The sequence below is a fragment of the Rutidosis leptorrhynchoides genome, chromosome 7, assembly GCF_046630445.1.
Source record: "Rutidosis leptorrhynchoides isolate AG116_Rl617_1_P2 chromosome 7, CSIRO_AGI_Rlap_v1, whole genome shotgun sequence".
Lineage (NCBI taxonomy): Eukaryota > Viridiplantae > Streptophyta > Magnoliopsida > Asterales > Asteraceae > Rutidosis > Rutidosis leptorrhynchoides.
In genome coordinates, this window is record NC_092339.1 from 327,898,995 (window position 1) to 327,915,118 (window position 16,124).

The following is a 16,124-nucleotide window of genomic DNA, read 5'->3' on the forward strand; positions in this document are numbered from 1 at the left end:
ATTTTTTTTCCGTCGTTACAAAAGAAAAAGGAACGAATAAAACTTGAACAATGAAATGGGTTGAAACTCGAATGTGCCACCTCTAATTTTATATAAGATAATAGCCTAGATCAACTCTTTTGAAAGAGTAATAAAAACTTATTCTTCAACATACACGATGACTATCAATTCACTCTCTAGTTCTTGATTTTGTCCAACGAAATATATATATCAAACAAAAAAAGTCGTTTTAAGAATTTTTATGCATGCATTTGTACTCGGCTAAAATTTTGCTCCTCCTATGTACATGCCTCTAATAAGTACTTTTTCACATCAATTTGCAATTCATGATGCTTACTTTCTGGCTTTATTTCATAATGGATGAAGTCGAGTTTTAATAGGCTTTAACTTCAAACCCATGCTTTCAGGTGAATAAAGCTCGGTGGAGATACGAGTCGGGCTCAACGGGCTTCTTGGACTTATATTTGACTGAGACGGTTTGTATACTCCGTATCCCATCAAGAAATATTCCAATGGCATCAACATTGCGTCAGGTTGCTCCTCGGTTACCAGCGACCCACATGTTCCAACCTAAAACATGTTATTGTTAGATGTAATGGTTGCAATATGTGCATCAATGTAGGTGAGGGTCAAGTCGGGTAACGGGTCATATTTTTAATACAGACTTGATTAGGTTGACCCAAAATGACGATATAAATTATGTTATATTAACTAGAGTAAATTATACCAATAGTCTTTGTGATTTAATTTACATGAAATTACACCAAGAATCCCCATCTTTTAAAAATTACAACGATCGTCTTTGTGGTTATAATAAAAATTACACTAACCATCCTTATCTGATGGTTCTTTAACTTATTCAAAATGTGCATTAATAGGAGAGACCATTAACGTACAATTTTCAAAATGTTCATTAGGGACGATCGTGTAATTTTTAAAAGATAAGAACGATCAGTAAGTTAAAATGAAGTGCAGAGGGACTATTGATGTAATTTTAAAAGATTAGGACGGTTGGTGTAATTATATGTAAAATACAAGGACTATTGATATATGATGATATAGGGTCGAGGTTATGCATTTAGCATACAACTTGGATGCATTTTTGACCCATTTGATGCATTTTTAAGTTATCCAACATCTATTACCCATTTGTACCATCTTACTGGAATAGTAAATTTGCATATACCTCTATTAGTGCACTGAATCGTCTATCTAATCTCGAAGCCATGTGAAGAGACTCTAAATGAAACGGAGAATTCTCCCCTACAAAGATCAACGTTCGACACTGCAGTCTTTTCAACCCTTCCATAATATCTTGTCTCCTGAATTAAGTGAGCGCAAATTCATGTTCGTTTAACACATTTCAAGCCACTTTGAGAATCAGTGCTTTCATTAAGAAGGAACAAAAAATTACCCGTTAAGAGCTTCAAGAAATCTAACCACATTAAGCCTCTGCATCTCATCAAGCGACTACATAATAATGGTTGGAATATCAAAACATGTATATATTGATTTTCAACCATATACTTATGAAAATCATTGATTTGGGTTATTATTTATTTAATTGGTGAGGCTAGTAGAGCAGCGTACGAGGATACCGGTCAAAGGTTTTTGTAATGCATAAGACCTCCAAAATCATCTTAATAAAAACAGTCAGATTATTTTTGAAACGATATGTGTAATTTGTAGTCATATTTGACATGCTTATCATAAAAAGTTAAACTCTATGAAAAACAAAATTGTTTTGGAACTAGGGTCAATCCGCCCCATTTCAAAATATACTAGCAAGCTTTCTTTTGAAAGAATGCGTGTTAAAAGTGTTGTATAACCGCCCATTTTGACACCTCAATAATTTACATACTGCGGTAGAAACGACAGCCAGGTGGTGGGCACTCAAAGTTTAATTTTTTGGAAAATAAGTGTTTCAAAGCAAGGATTAATCCAACCCATTTCAAAACATACTAACAGGTTCTCTCTTTCGAAAGAACCCTGGTTAAAAGTGTTGTATAACCGCCCATTTTGACACCTCAATAATTTATATACTGCAGTAGAAAAGACAGTTAGGTGGTGGGCACTCACTCTTCTACATGAATAAACGATATCTGCTTCTGGTACTATACCACCACCGCGAACTTCCTGGTAGTTTAACAAATAATTTCATTTTATTTATTATATTATTAATTTGTTGTGAACCAATTAACAGTTCTGTTAATAAAAAGATTTGTACCTTGCTGAAATAACGCATTAATAGTAACTCTTTTACTAGACCACACATTCCATAGTAACGTAGGACATTCGACATAACCTAAAAACAAAAATGGTACAAGTTTAATCAGCAATATTTTTACAATGTTAGAGATAGCAAAATGGGCTAGTCGAACTTTAGGTAACATGTCATAAGAATTATTTGATAGTGGATTCGGGTTGGCCCACACACAATCTTGTTCATGTTCAAAAGAGTTATCCTCAACAAATACTACAGTATATAGAAAATCTAAGGGTTGTTAACTTTTATTTTGTATTAAGTGCTATTTTACAAACAGACCATTTTCATATTAAGTGACAAAGAAACAATAATTGTATTACTTAATTAAGAGCTGTACAGAAACAGATCATTAAGTGGAAAGTAATCATGCCCTTATTATTTTAGTACAACTACGCCAACATATAAAGTTTTTTTTTTTTTGTCTGGTTACCCAGGGAGGGCGATTGTTTTTGACCCGGATGTGCACCCCGTGGTTATATGGGTTATTGCTAAGAAACTAGTTGGCCAGAATCCACCCGTTTATAAGAAATGAGTTCAAACAAATCACGACCATTACTAGAACTCGCTTGGACTAATCAAACTTCAAAATGAGAACTTGAGAAAGTAACCTTGTTACACAACCATTCGGACCAAGAAGGTGTCTTGCATAGTGGAGAAATGAGTATAAGGCCAACTACACGTTGTGTATATTTTATCTGTTTGTCAAAAACATACACAAACAACATATCAATTATGAAATAATGTTATTCTGAATCCGATTTGAGTGAGACGAGGTACATAAGAACAAACAGGTAAGTAGCTTACAGCAAATAAGGTAAGTACATAAGCACCCGCTGTTACACCCAAACACATAACAGCACCAAGTCTGGAACAAAAATTCACAAGTTTATTTAATATTTTCACAAATGAAATTTAAGTAAAACAATTGTAATATTACAATTACCCGAAATAGTCTAGAACTTCAGCAACCTGATCAGCTAAATCATCGACGGATAAGGCTGGATCGTCATATGACACTGCAGCAGCTCCCCACTGCAAAAACTCTTAAAAGGGGATACCACGTAAGGCGGGGTTTAAAAAATAAAGAGGATAACTGTTGGTGCATATTGTAAGTCCCTAGTTCATATCGAGTCTGTAACATTTAGTTCAGTCATTATGTTTGAACACTTATTGTAATTGGACAATGGATGTTTTGGTATGTTTATTACATTATGATTGAATGGTTTATGTATGATTAATGTGTAATCGTTCAGAGATAAAATGTATAAACATATTAAACTTAATCACACAACGATCACACGAATGAGAGTCACTTGTACGAATGACACACGAATGAGTCATGTCGGTGTAATATTATAACTAAACTGTCATTCGCACGAATGTGCGAGACATCCGTACGAATGTCTTGAATTCGCACGAATGAGACGCGTCTCACTATAAATAGAGGTTACGGGTTTCTTTCATATGTTACATATTCTTGCTAACCCTAGCCGCACTTGGAAGTTCCAAAATTGTTCCAAATCATCCCAAATACGAATATACAAGGCATCGATCTAGTCCATTCTTAGCTGAATACGTTAGATTTATTCGATCCCGCAAGTTCACGTTATACATTAGAAGCTTGATCAATCGATTTCCGCTTGATTGTTTAAGTAATGGTGATCATTAGGCATAATAATAATTCGTATCACAGATATGTTTATTATGTGTGCTTTTTATGGTATAAAATTTGAATAATGTAATGTTATATGTTTATGTTTACTTAAAGACTTAAAGACTTAAAGTTATGAATTTAAAATAAAAAAATAAATCAAGATGCCAATTACTGACCTCATGACCCGGAGGATTAATATGATATATGCAGAAGTTATGGAACAGCAAAGAGAATGCTTCAGGGCATAAGAACAGCCCTTTGAAACAGGACATATCTGCAAAAAAATAGTCACATAAAATTTATTTTTCATAATGAAAAATCATATAACAAGCATTTTTCGTAATGTCTTATAACAGGTTTGACGGATTTAACAAGATTTTTAATTTTTATTAGAGCGACAAACACACACACACACACACCAATTTTTATCCACGACGGGACTCGAACTCATAACCTCATCCTTGACACGCTCGGCCACAAGCCCTTTGGTCGATTTTACAAGTTTTTCTTTTTTATTTTTATAACTAGTTAACGTTAGAAATTTAATAGTGAAATTTCTGATAATCACTAAATCATGCAGGATAATAGCCTATGTTTGACTTTTCAAGTATTACTAACTTTGACACAAAACATCTTTGTGTGTGTTATGTATTATTTGATGAAATATATATATAAATGTATTGAGCTTATAAATTTTATTAAATAATATGTAATACAACACAAAAATATTTTAAGTCAAAGCTGGTAAAGAAATACTTAAATACTTAAATAGTCAAAATTGAGAGATATGATATAATACGTTGTTACAACGTGTACTTGGGGATTTGGAGGTGTGTCAGGAAACTGTTGCGAGCTAAAATCAATTCGTTTATGTCTAAATCTTAGTACCATAATCATAATACTAAAATCACAAACATCTAACACGTTAAATATAAGATATAACCCAATTTATAGTCAAACAAATGGCTCGACAACTCTAATCCGTAAACAACGAAGCATAACATTCATGAAGACATATTAACATATCATTTATTTAAATGAATAGTACAACAAAAAGGTAGTTGACTTACAATTTAAAGCTATATCAGGATATGTAACGAGAGCTGGTTTGTCCACGTCACCAAAGATGGTAACAGAAATGAATCCAGTCACAGTTTTAATAAGATGCTCCTGAATTTAATACATATTACAGCATGCGTTAATTTACACAACGACAACATAAAAGTAAATACATATTCTTGACAAAAAGTATGAAGCACATATATTTTTTTATTTACTGTATTGGTCAAAAGGAGCACGTAGTTACTAGCCACCAAATCTCCTCGTACGATCTTTCAATTAATGTTGCTGTCAACAACTTTCTTGTCGGGAAATTAGATAAATAAATCTTGTAGGTTAGTGAGATTGTTAATTTGTCGATAATGAAATGATCATTGTCCTAAGGGGATTGAAGTGAACGTTTTGATGTTGAAGTTATAAGTTTACATTCAGTTTGAAAATATATATTAATATTTGTAATGGGATGTGAATTATGACATTTCTAGAAAACTTAACTGATTTGTCGTGTTACGATCTAAAAAAGAAGAAAAAAATGTTCAAATTTACAAAAAAGGACAATTTTATGTAGCCTAATTTATTAATTTATTAATCATGCATGACCTACCAAAAAATGAAAAGTTATGACCCTTTTAGTAATAAAAATCTATTAAATAAAAGTCTTAAAACTTTTGATTGGTTGCAAAGTATATTGCATGTTTTACCAATAAAAATAGTCAGTGAATACTTTAGTACAGTTGGTCGTGAGTACAATATACAAACAACATTGGTTAACATGAAAATAACACATAATTACACGCCTCATATGACAAGGGAAGCAAAAGTTAAACAAGTTAACAAATACAACAAACTCTATTTTCGTTGATAATTTGGACCGATATGGTGAAAAGAACTATACCACTTTTGTCAAGAAAATAAAATAAAAAAAGTTGATCAGCACATGGACCTTTAATTTCTAATTTTCTATGAAAGCCTACCAAACTCGTAAGAGTCGGATGCATGTGAAAACCTTCTATATGACCGGAACAAGAATAATTCTACTATGGCAAGAGGTGCGAATCATAAGATATTTATGTGCACACATTTATTTACTCATGATAATTTATATACACTTTAACCATAATTAGTATTACAGTATCTTTCTAATAAGACTAATAAAACGTGCACATCTATATTAAAATGGTCTTTGACCTAGAAGTATGGCAGTATGTTAGTAGCCAGTTGTCAATTCGATCAAGTCTCCAAGGAGTAGAGTATGTGAATTATTAAATATGCACCTTTATATACTGGTGTACTTATATATTTGCATCATGAATATCATCAAATTTGTGAATCTAAACATTGAGTATCACTTACTCATATTCAACACAATTTGATACAAATGCTCATCATTTATCATCGATTATCGAGCAAGTATTCATCACGAACCATATTTGATCATATTTCAAGATCATTCGATTTCAACTCAAAAGATTTCTTTGGGATGTGCAATTCATGTTCATAAATTAATCAATCAATGTTAAATAAACATGATAACATATTAACTACATCATTTGATAAACAAACAACCGACACCTCAACATTATTTGAAATCAATAGTAATTCTAATTCCGATTCTAATTCATCAAAAAATATATAAAGATATATATACAAATATAAGTTGATTGATAGCTAATATTATACATACGTACCGTTCCATCATCACGAAAGCGGCTGGTCTCCATGTCAATGGAGAAAGAATCGGTAGAATCCGCCATTTTTGGCATGAATAAGTTTATATACGAATCTACGTTTTTGGCTCTCTAGTTAAAATGACTTGGTAATTATAGAGTGAATGTGTTTGTAAATTTCACTCGCTAAATCTATTTATAGGGAGCTAGCTAACTAGCTGTTTTGTGTGTATCTATTTATGTCTATAATACCCAAGTCACAGTTTCGGTCCCTAAGATTCACAATGTTTTCATTTTGTACCCTATTGTTTCGTATAAAGATTGTACTATATGAACTCATTACTCATACAAAGTTAAACGTAAACACGTTAATTCAAAGGTGGTGCTTTTATGAACGCCCTCTAAAATTTTGAGGAGTAGTGCAAATTATAGCTCTTTAAGTAAGTTAGGGATGTTTAAGCTTTTAAATTAATTAAATTTATTTAATTATGTATAAAAAAGTTATGATCAAAATAGTGAATATTTGCATAATTTACGTCATCAAGAATATACTTCACAATAGTTAAGTTCAAAACTTACTAGCAACCTATGTTGAGGGTGCCATAGAAAATGTCTGAAGACAATCATTGAATTTAAATGGTTTAGGCCGTATACATCTTAGTGAAAATAATTTCGAAAATAATTTCTTTCTCAAGTAACTCAAACAAAAAAAGTCGATTCATTTATTCATATATGCTTTACTTTTAGATAACTTTTACCCTCAATCTTTTGTTCAAGCTCCACAACTATGCTTAAATGATATGGGAATCCATTCAAATTTCATTGAATGGTTTTAAAAAGTAAATTATGATGATACTAGTTGGGCAATACGACTTTTTATTTAGGTATCCAAATATAAATGACTATATATTCTAATCTTTTAATAATTGTATATATATACAAAATTTGATTGTTAGAATATAACGTAGTTTGAATGTGAAAGGGTTGATGAAACTTTATAAAAAGTCACATCATTTTATCTTCAAAGTTCAAGCATTACTTGCACATAATTTGTCGGCCAATGACGTTTGATCAATAAACTTTAGTTAATATCAAGCGAAAGAGATATATTAAAACACCACATGCAAATATTGAGATTTTTTTCTGGTTTTTTTTCTCAATTAAAGTAATTCAAAAGGACGAATATTTTAACTGAAATGTACACAATTGAATCAGCACTACAAATCATAGTAAGTGACCATAAACTACCCACAAATGTCGAGTATATAGTCATAAATTACCCACCGATGACTCGTGTATTTGTATATGTGAGTAATCCGCGTGTCTTCAGTTATTATTCACGAATTAGGTTCGTGGGTGATTGGTTGGTTCTTGTAGTGCGGTTTATTTCGTTATCGTTTTCGGCTTTTTTCTAGTGACTTCAAAATATGTTGTTAGTGAAATTTATACGAAAGAATTCTAGTAAGAATATAAGAACGACAATATCATTATGTCATCTTAGCGAGAGGTCAGGAGTTCGACTCTCTTGGGGTGCAGCATTGCATACTAGGTTACCCATTTACCTTTGAATTACCCCCAATTGTGCCTTCCGCACATCGTGTTGCGGAGCAGTTGGGGAGGGGGTCGCCTATGCTCTTCGATCGGGCCGGATTTTCTCTTAGGCAGCTGTTGAAGGCGGGTTATGCAACTGCGAGAGATGAACGCGTGAGTGGTTAAGTCCTCTCTGAGTAATCCCGTGCTGCTGTTCAAAAAAATATATATCATTATATCATCTTGTAGTGATTTCTAATTTGTACATAAATTAATTATTAAATGATTGTTATTAAATTTTACGAAATCTAAATAAAAGACAATAACCTGTAAAATAGTGAGATTAAAAATGGTTTAAGTGAGACTTTTCATCCACTTTACCATTATAAATTACAATATCATTGTCTACAAAAATGGAAGAAAGTAGATTTGAACCTAAGTGAGTTTAATGAAAAGAATAAAAGAATAGTGCCAAACATGTATATAAGTAATAGAAGCTACCGACGCTCTTTTCATTTGTGTTTATGTACAGGTCACGAGTGGGAGTGGCCCATTACCAGTCACCCTTCCTCTCAATTAAATACTTTACCAGATACTATGGTTAGTCATTTAACCATAGTAAGATACCGACATTTTTCAGTTCAATTCCCGAGCATGCTAAAAATATGCCGTTGATCCGTTGTCTACGCATAATTTACACCGTGTGAATTGACTATCAACATGGCAGCTGACATGGATGCCACGTCAACATGTGATCTCACATATTATCAACTTTCCTAAAGTATCCCAAAAAATAAGTTTTACAAAGTTGAGTGGTCTAACTAAATTAAAGAAAGTTAGTTACATGAATACATTTATGGGTGTGTTTGGGTGACGAGCTTGTTGGAGCTTATGGGAGCTTATAGGAGCTTGAGTTTATGATTTTAATAAGCTCCAAGTCATAAACTTCGTTTGGTAGAGAAAAAAAGTAGAGCTTATGGAAATCATAAGTTCTGAAAAAATAAGCTACTTTTAGTAGCTTATGAAAAAAAGTAGAGCTTATGAACTGGAAAATAAGCTCCAGCTAGTTTACCAAACACTTATAAAAAATAATAAGCTCCAGCTACCAGCTTAAAAAATTAGCTCTAGCTCCAGCTACAAGCTCCAGCTCCAGCTACTTTCATCCAAACACACCCTATATATTCTATGAGAACAAAAAAACTTTGAAGAAAAAAAATTATATTTTAGCACATATATTGTATAGCTACCATTGCAGTAATAGCCAAGGTTGTTAAGATCGGGATCTTATCCAAGATCGTTTTTATCATTGCAAATTCGAGATTGCAAAATATGATCGAGATCGTAACATCCTAAGGAGAAGGAAGCTGTTGGAACCACCCCTTCTTTGCACGTATTCCATGAATGCATAATTAACTTCGTCTTTATCATGAATTTTTGAGAGACGGTTTATATAACTTGTGGCCCAGACTTTTTTCTACTATATATGTCGGTTTATTAGATTAATTATTGTGGCGGGTTTCAGCTTTTTTATAAAACGTAGTCATGAATAACATGGATTCAATCTTTTTCAGTTTTTTTTAAGAAGTGCTTAGATGAGCTGATATGGGAGTTAAGTCATTTTAGGAAGCAATGGAAGAAACTCTATCAATGGTGGCAATTGGGTCCCGTCAACCATATGGGTTTGGATCAACGTTTCAAAGGTTTTAAACCTTCTACAACATCAAATGGTTTCTCAAAAATTTGGCAAGCAATTGAATGGATCTGCGGATACGTGATTTGGAAAAATCGAAACAATGTAGCTTTTCATAAAAGAAAAGAAAGTGTTCCAATGGCTCTAAACGAGATTCAAATAAGATCGTTCGAATGGATCTCAAATCGATCAAAAAAGGTGAACATAGATTGGCTCCAATGGATTCTAAACCCAAACCCGTTCGATGATAAAGGCTGACGAAACAGGCGCTTTTCTGTCCATTTTCTCCTGTATTTCTCCCTGTTTTATTTACTAGAAATGTATATGTTTCTCCAGTTTAGTTTTAGCAATGTTTAATAGCAACCTCAGCTAGGTATAGTGCATACTCCTATGTCGAGTATGGATTCCCAGAATGTACTTTACATGCTTAGCATGTTTTAATGATAATTTTTTGCTTTAAAAAAAAAAGAAAAAAAAAAGTCACTTTAGGAAGTAGAACATAATTGAAGCTGTCTAAGTAAATAAATAAAATTTAATACAGTATAAGTAAAAAGCATAAATTGTGAAAAACCCTATTTGCTCCGTACACATCGCAACCCAAACGGCGGTATTTTCTTTTCACGATAACTAGTTTTTTTCCGGCATACTGGCACGGTAAACATTAATCTCGAGTGGTCCTGGTGTTTATCATCACGATTATCTGACTGATGGGTAAGAAATCTGGTGGATTTACAAAGAAAAAACTGTTATGGATAATCCGATTGGGTGGATCCGGGTTATGTCAATTAGGACGGGTAGTGGTTCAAATGAACACGTGCACATCACGTGGTGAGTGAGCTGGCTTAGGCTCGTGCCTGGCACGTGAAGGTGTAACAGATTCAGTTGTGTTCTTTCCCAAATTTAAATAGCTGAAGTCCGCCATTTGGAACCCTAGTTTTTGATTCGTATTGTAAACATTTCTCTCTTTCTTTCTGTTATCACAATTGTAATTCATATCAATCCGATTGTAATTTCAACTTCAATTGCTTCTAATAAGTAAGCGTTCAGGTTGATTCGATTAAATTCAGTTAATTACTTAGTTTAATCATAACATTTGGTATCAGAGCGATTTCCTGTGGAAATTAATCATACAATTTCTGTTGAAGGTATGGTGATGGCGACGAGGAATACTAACAATAAAGGAAACGAGTTTGATGCCATTAGATCTTCAGTTGCTGAGTTGACTCAAGCCGTTCATCAAATGAATGGACGAATTGATGGCGTAATCACTCAACAACAATATCTGACAAATGATATGCAACGAATTCGTAATGGAGAAGGTGTTAATTACAGAGGTCAGATGCAGTTATCGTGAGTAACAAAGCTTGATTTCCCTAAGTTTGAAGGTGACGACGTCAGAGGCTGGATCTACAGGTGTAATCAATTTTTCACTGTAGATCGGGTAGAAGAGATTGATAAGGTTCGAATAGCATCAATTCATATGTTCAATAAGGCACTTAGCTGGCATCAACAATATTCCAGGATCCATGGAGAGGTGATAGATTGGAATGTGTATGTTGAAGCAATCCAAAAGAGGTTTGGAAACAACATTGAAGATCCACTTGCAGAACTTAAAAACTTAAGGCAAACTGGAACTGTGGAGGCATATTATGATGAGTTTGAGCAGTTATTGAATAAGGTGGAGATCAATGTAACACAAGCCATTAGCATGTTTTTGGCAGGCTTACAAAAGGAGATTGAATTAAATGTGAGGATGTTCAGACCAAACAGCTTGGAAGATGCTTATTCATTGGCCAAATTACAAGAAGATGGCTGTAACCAAGAAGAGGTATACACCATTGCTGCCAACTCCTAAATCTGCTTTGCATGCTAAACATAATGTGTATACACCTGCTGTTAAAAGTGTTAGTTTGCCAACCACAAGTACACAATTAGCTTTACCTTCAGTACCATATAATGCAAGTAATAGAGTGAATAAGAGATTGACTCAAAAAGAAATGGAGGAAAAAAGGGCAAAACACTTGTGTTTTTATTGTGATGAGAAGTATTCACCTAACCATAAGTGTAGTGGTCAACTATATTCCTTAGAAGTTGTGGTTGATAATAGTGAGGATGAAACTGTGGTTGAAGAAGAGAGTGTGCAGGTCAATGAAATTGTACAGTTGACTGAGGTTGACCAGTACACACAACCTCAATTATCACTCAATGCACTAACTGGTACTGATAACTACCAAACTATGAGGGTGACAGGACATGTTAATAAATATAAGGTCCACATACTCATTGATTCTGGAAGCACTCATAATTTTCTTGATTATGAGACTGCTAAAAGGTTAGGTTGCAGATTGAATAGTACAGTACCTATGCAAGTCTTAATTCCTGGAGGTAATAAGATCATTACTTCAAATGCTTGTGATAAGGTGGTGTGGACTATCAATAGTGCCGTTTTCTCTAGTGAAATGGTGTTAATTCCATTGGTGGGTACTGAGATGGTTTTAGGTATACAATGGCTTAAAACCCTAGGAGATATTAAATGGAATTTTGATGAACTTAAGATGCAGTTCAAATATAAGGGTAGCAAGGTTCAATTGAGGGGTACAAAGAAAGCTGAATTGCAGTTGTTAGAAGCGAAAAGGGTACCTCAAGTCCAGCTATCATCCATGATACTTTGTGTTTACCCTGGTCAAGTATGTCAAATGAATGCCATGTCTGCTAACCCTGCTATTAAAATGGACCCTAAGATTGGAGGGTTATTGGATACATTTGATGATATTTTTGATGTACCAACTAAATTGCCACCACAGAGACAAAAGGATCACAAAATTCCATTGAAAGAAGGGGCTCAACCTGTCAATATTAGACCTTACAGGCATCCTCCCACACAGAAGGATGCAATTGAATCCATGGTAAATGAATTATTGGAATCTGGTGTTATAAGAACAAGTCAAAGTCCCTATGCATCCCCTATTGTAATGGTGAAGAAGAAGGATGGAAGTTGGCGTATGTGTGTGGATTATAGGGAACTCAATAAGAAAACAATCAAAGACAAGTTTCCTATCCCCATTATAGAAGAATTGATAGATGAATTGGTGGGTTCTAAGATTTATTCAAAGTTGGATCTTAGGTCAGGCTACCATCAAATAAGAATGTTTGAAGATGATGTGGCAAAAACTGCATTCAAAACTCATGAAGGTCACTATGAGTTCTTAGTGATACCATTTGGCCTCACCAATGCACCCTCAACCTTTCAAGCATTGATGAATGAAGTGTTCAAGCCTTATCTTAGAAGGTTTGTTTTGATGTTTTTTGATGACATTCTGGTGTAAAGTGGTAGTACAGAAGAGCACATACAACACCTGAAGTTGGTCCTATAGATGATGAGGGAGCATGAGTTGTTTGCCAAAAGAAGTAAGTGTGTCTTTGCTACTTCTAGTGTAGAATATTTGGGCCACATTATTACTGAAGCTGGGGTTAGTACTGAACCTACTAAGATAGAAGCTGTGGTTAAATGGCCAATGCCTAAGACATTGAAATAGTTAAGGGGGTTTTTAGGCCTTACTGGGTATTACAGGAGGTTTGTGAAAAATTATGCCACAATTGCCCAACCCTTGACTTGATTGTTGAAGAAGAATGCTTTTAAATGGGATGCTTGAAATGACCCGTCCTAATCCACCTGGACGAAGTCCATATTGATTACAAACGATTCACAATAGTTGATTACATCGCGAGGTACTTGACCTCTATGTGATACATTTTACAAACATTGCATTCGTTTTTAAAAGACAAACTTGCTTTACATCGAAAGTTGACGACACGCATATCATTTTATAATATATCCAACTATAATTGACTTAATAATATTCTTGAAGAACTCAATGACTCGAATGCAACGTCTTTTGAAATATATCATGAATGACTCCAAGTAATATCTCTAAAATGAGCAAATGCACAGCGGAAGATTTCTTTTGTACCTGAGAATAAACATGCTTTCAAGTGTCAAACAAAAGGTTGGTGAGTTCATTAGTTTAACATAAATAATCATTTCATAATTTTAATAGACCACAAGATTTCATATTTTCATTTCTCATAAACATATGTCCCATGCATAGAGACAAAAATATCATTCATATGGATTGAACACCTGGTAACCGACATTCACAATATGCATATAAGAATATCCCCATCATTTCGGGATCCTCCTTCGGACATGATATAAATTTCGAAGTACTAAAGCATCCGGTACTTTGGATGGGGCTTGTTGAGCCCGATAGATCTATCTTTAGAGTTCGCGTCAATTAGGGTGTCTGTTCCCTAATTCTTAGATTACCAGACTTAATAAAAAGGGGCATATTCGATTTCGATCATTCAACCATATAATGTAGTTTCGATTACTTGTGTCTATTTCGTAAAACATTTATAAAAATTGCGCATGTATTCTCAGCCCAAAAATATAAAAGGGTAAAAAGGCAAATGAAACTCACGCATATAAATATTGTAAAACAGTTAATAAAACATTTGCATGTATTCTCAGCCCAAAAATGTATATAAAAAGGGAATAATGAAACTCACCTAATGTATTTTGTAGTAAAAATACATATGACGACACTGAACAAGTATAGGGTTGCCCTCAGATTCACGAACCTAAATCATTTGGATATTTGTTAATACACATCATCGTAATCGAATAGATTTATCTATATTTATTAGTGATATCATTCTTATATTAATAACTTATATGTTTCCTAGATATATTCATTTTATGTATTATATAGTTATGTTATATGTATTAAGTATAGTTTTATATAACTAGTAGTTATTTGATAAAATAACAATAAATAAGAAGTTGTATCTTTTGGTAATAATGATAATATTAATAATAATAAAAATAATAATAATAATAATAATAATAATAATAATAATAATAATAATAATAATAATAATAATGATATTAATAATTCAATTAAATCATAAATAAATTTTTAAGGTTAATCATTTTCATAGTACATATAATAATAATAATAATAATTCTTATACTTAATGATAATAATAATAATGATATCCTAATCATAATAATACCTATATCAATATTGCTAATAATAATAATAATAACCCTAATAATATTTAGTGATGTTACTTGGTAACAAAATGGTAATAATATTAATATTATTTATAATTGGAATTGTAGTCATAATAATAATAACTAATAATAACAATACCACTACTTAATAATAATAATAGTAATTTTAATACAAGTACTAATAATAATAATTAATAATAATAACACTGATAATAATCGTAGCTGTAACTAAGGTTATGGTAATAATAATAATAATAATCTTAAATATTAATACTTTGTAATAATAATATTAGTAATAATAACATTGGTAACAATTTACTTACCATAGTCATAATAATAATGATAAGTATTAATTAATAATACTAATAATTATAACAATAATAATAATAACAATAATAATAATAATAATAATAATAATAATAATAATAATAATAATAAATGAAATGATAAATAAATAAAAAAATGAACTACCTTAAATGAAAAGGCTGAAAAAAAAATGCTCTATTAGGGACTCGAACCCCCAACCTCTCGCACACACACAAACACCATTAACCACTAACCCGTCTATTTTCTTTCTGTATTAAAACACAAATTTAAATTGATAACCCATAATTCTGTACTTATTCTCATAAACCCCAATCGATGGACTATAAACCGAGGCCCAAGTTTCTAAGCCCAAACGTATCATTCAGTTGCATAGTCCAATAATATGTATCAACAGGTTTCGGTATTTATAAAAAAAATTGGAACGACTTCATTAATCATGTAACAGCTCATACCCCATTACCATATCATTATCAATATCGTGCATCATCTTCATTGCACAACACACTTTTTAAATCGAACCGCAACAGAGACACCTCATCATCACCATACATTAAATTCGTAATTATCCTCATCATCCTTCGCGTTTTAACTTCTAACAGAACCCGCTAATAGCAACTGCGGCTACAGTATCTATCGATTTAGATGGTGTTGGTGATGTTTGCATAATATAACAGAACCAAATAGCAGAAGCTGTCATACAGTAGCGATAGAAATAGAAATCGAATACATACGTGGTGTTGGAAGATGGTTGTCGTGATGGTAGTCGATAGAGGGGGTGGTAGTGGTGATCCATTGGTGTGGTTATAATCAGAAAAGAAAAGAAACAAGGAAAAAAATATGAGAGATGGAGAGGA

At 32.8% G+C, this 16,124-nt stretch overlaps 2 protein-coding genes across 2 annotated transcripts; one reads left to right on the top strand and one right to left on the bottom strand.

Annotated features, from left to right (window-relative positions):
- Window positions 1-229: 229 nt before the first annotated feature.
- LOC139857025 (protein NDL2-like) lies at window positions 230-6,800 on the bottom strand. Its single transcript, XM_071845736.1, has 11 exons — window positions 6,668-6,800; window positions 4,991-5,090; window positions 4,097-4,194; window positions 3,210-3,298; window positions 3,071-3,131; window positions 2,875-2,961; window positions 2,228-2,305; window positions 2,080-2,136; window positions 1,415-1,470; window positions 1,187-1,322; window positions 230-570 (listed from the first exon to the last, which is right to left on the bottom strand). Exons 1-11 carry the CDS (start codon window positions 6,740-6,742, stop codon window positions 352-354), a joined length of 1,056 nt encoding a protein of 351 aa, XP_071701837.1. The 5' UTR covers window positions 6,743-6,800; the 3' UTR covers window positions 230-351.
- Window positions 6,801-11,863: 5,063 nt separating this feature from the next.
- On the top strand, window positions 11,864-13,192 carry LOC139860282 (uncharacterized). The gene has a single exon (XM_071849050.1). The coding sequence runs from the start codon at window positions 11,864-11,866 to the stop codon at window positions 13,190-13,192; it is 1,329 nt and encodes a 442-aa protein (XP_071705151.1).
- Window positions 13,193-16,124: the final 2,932 nt, after the last annotated feature.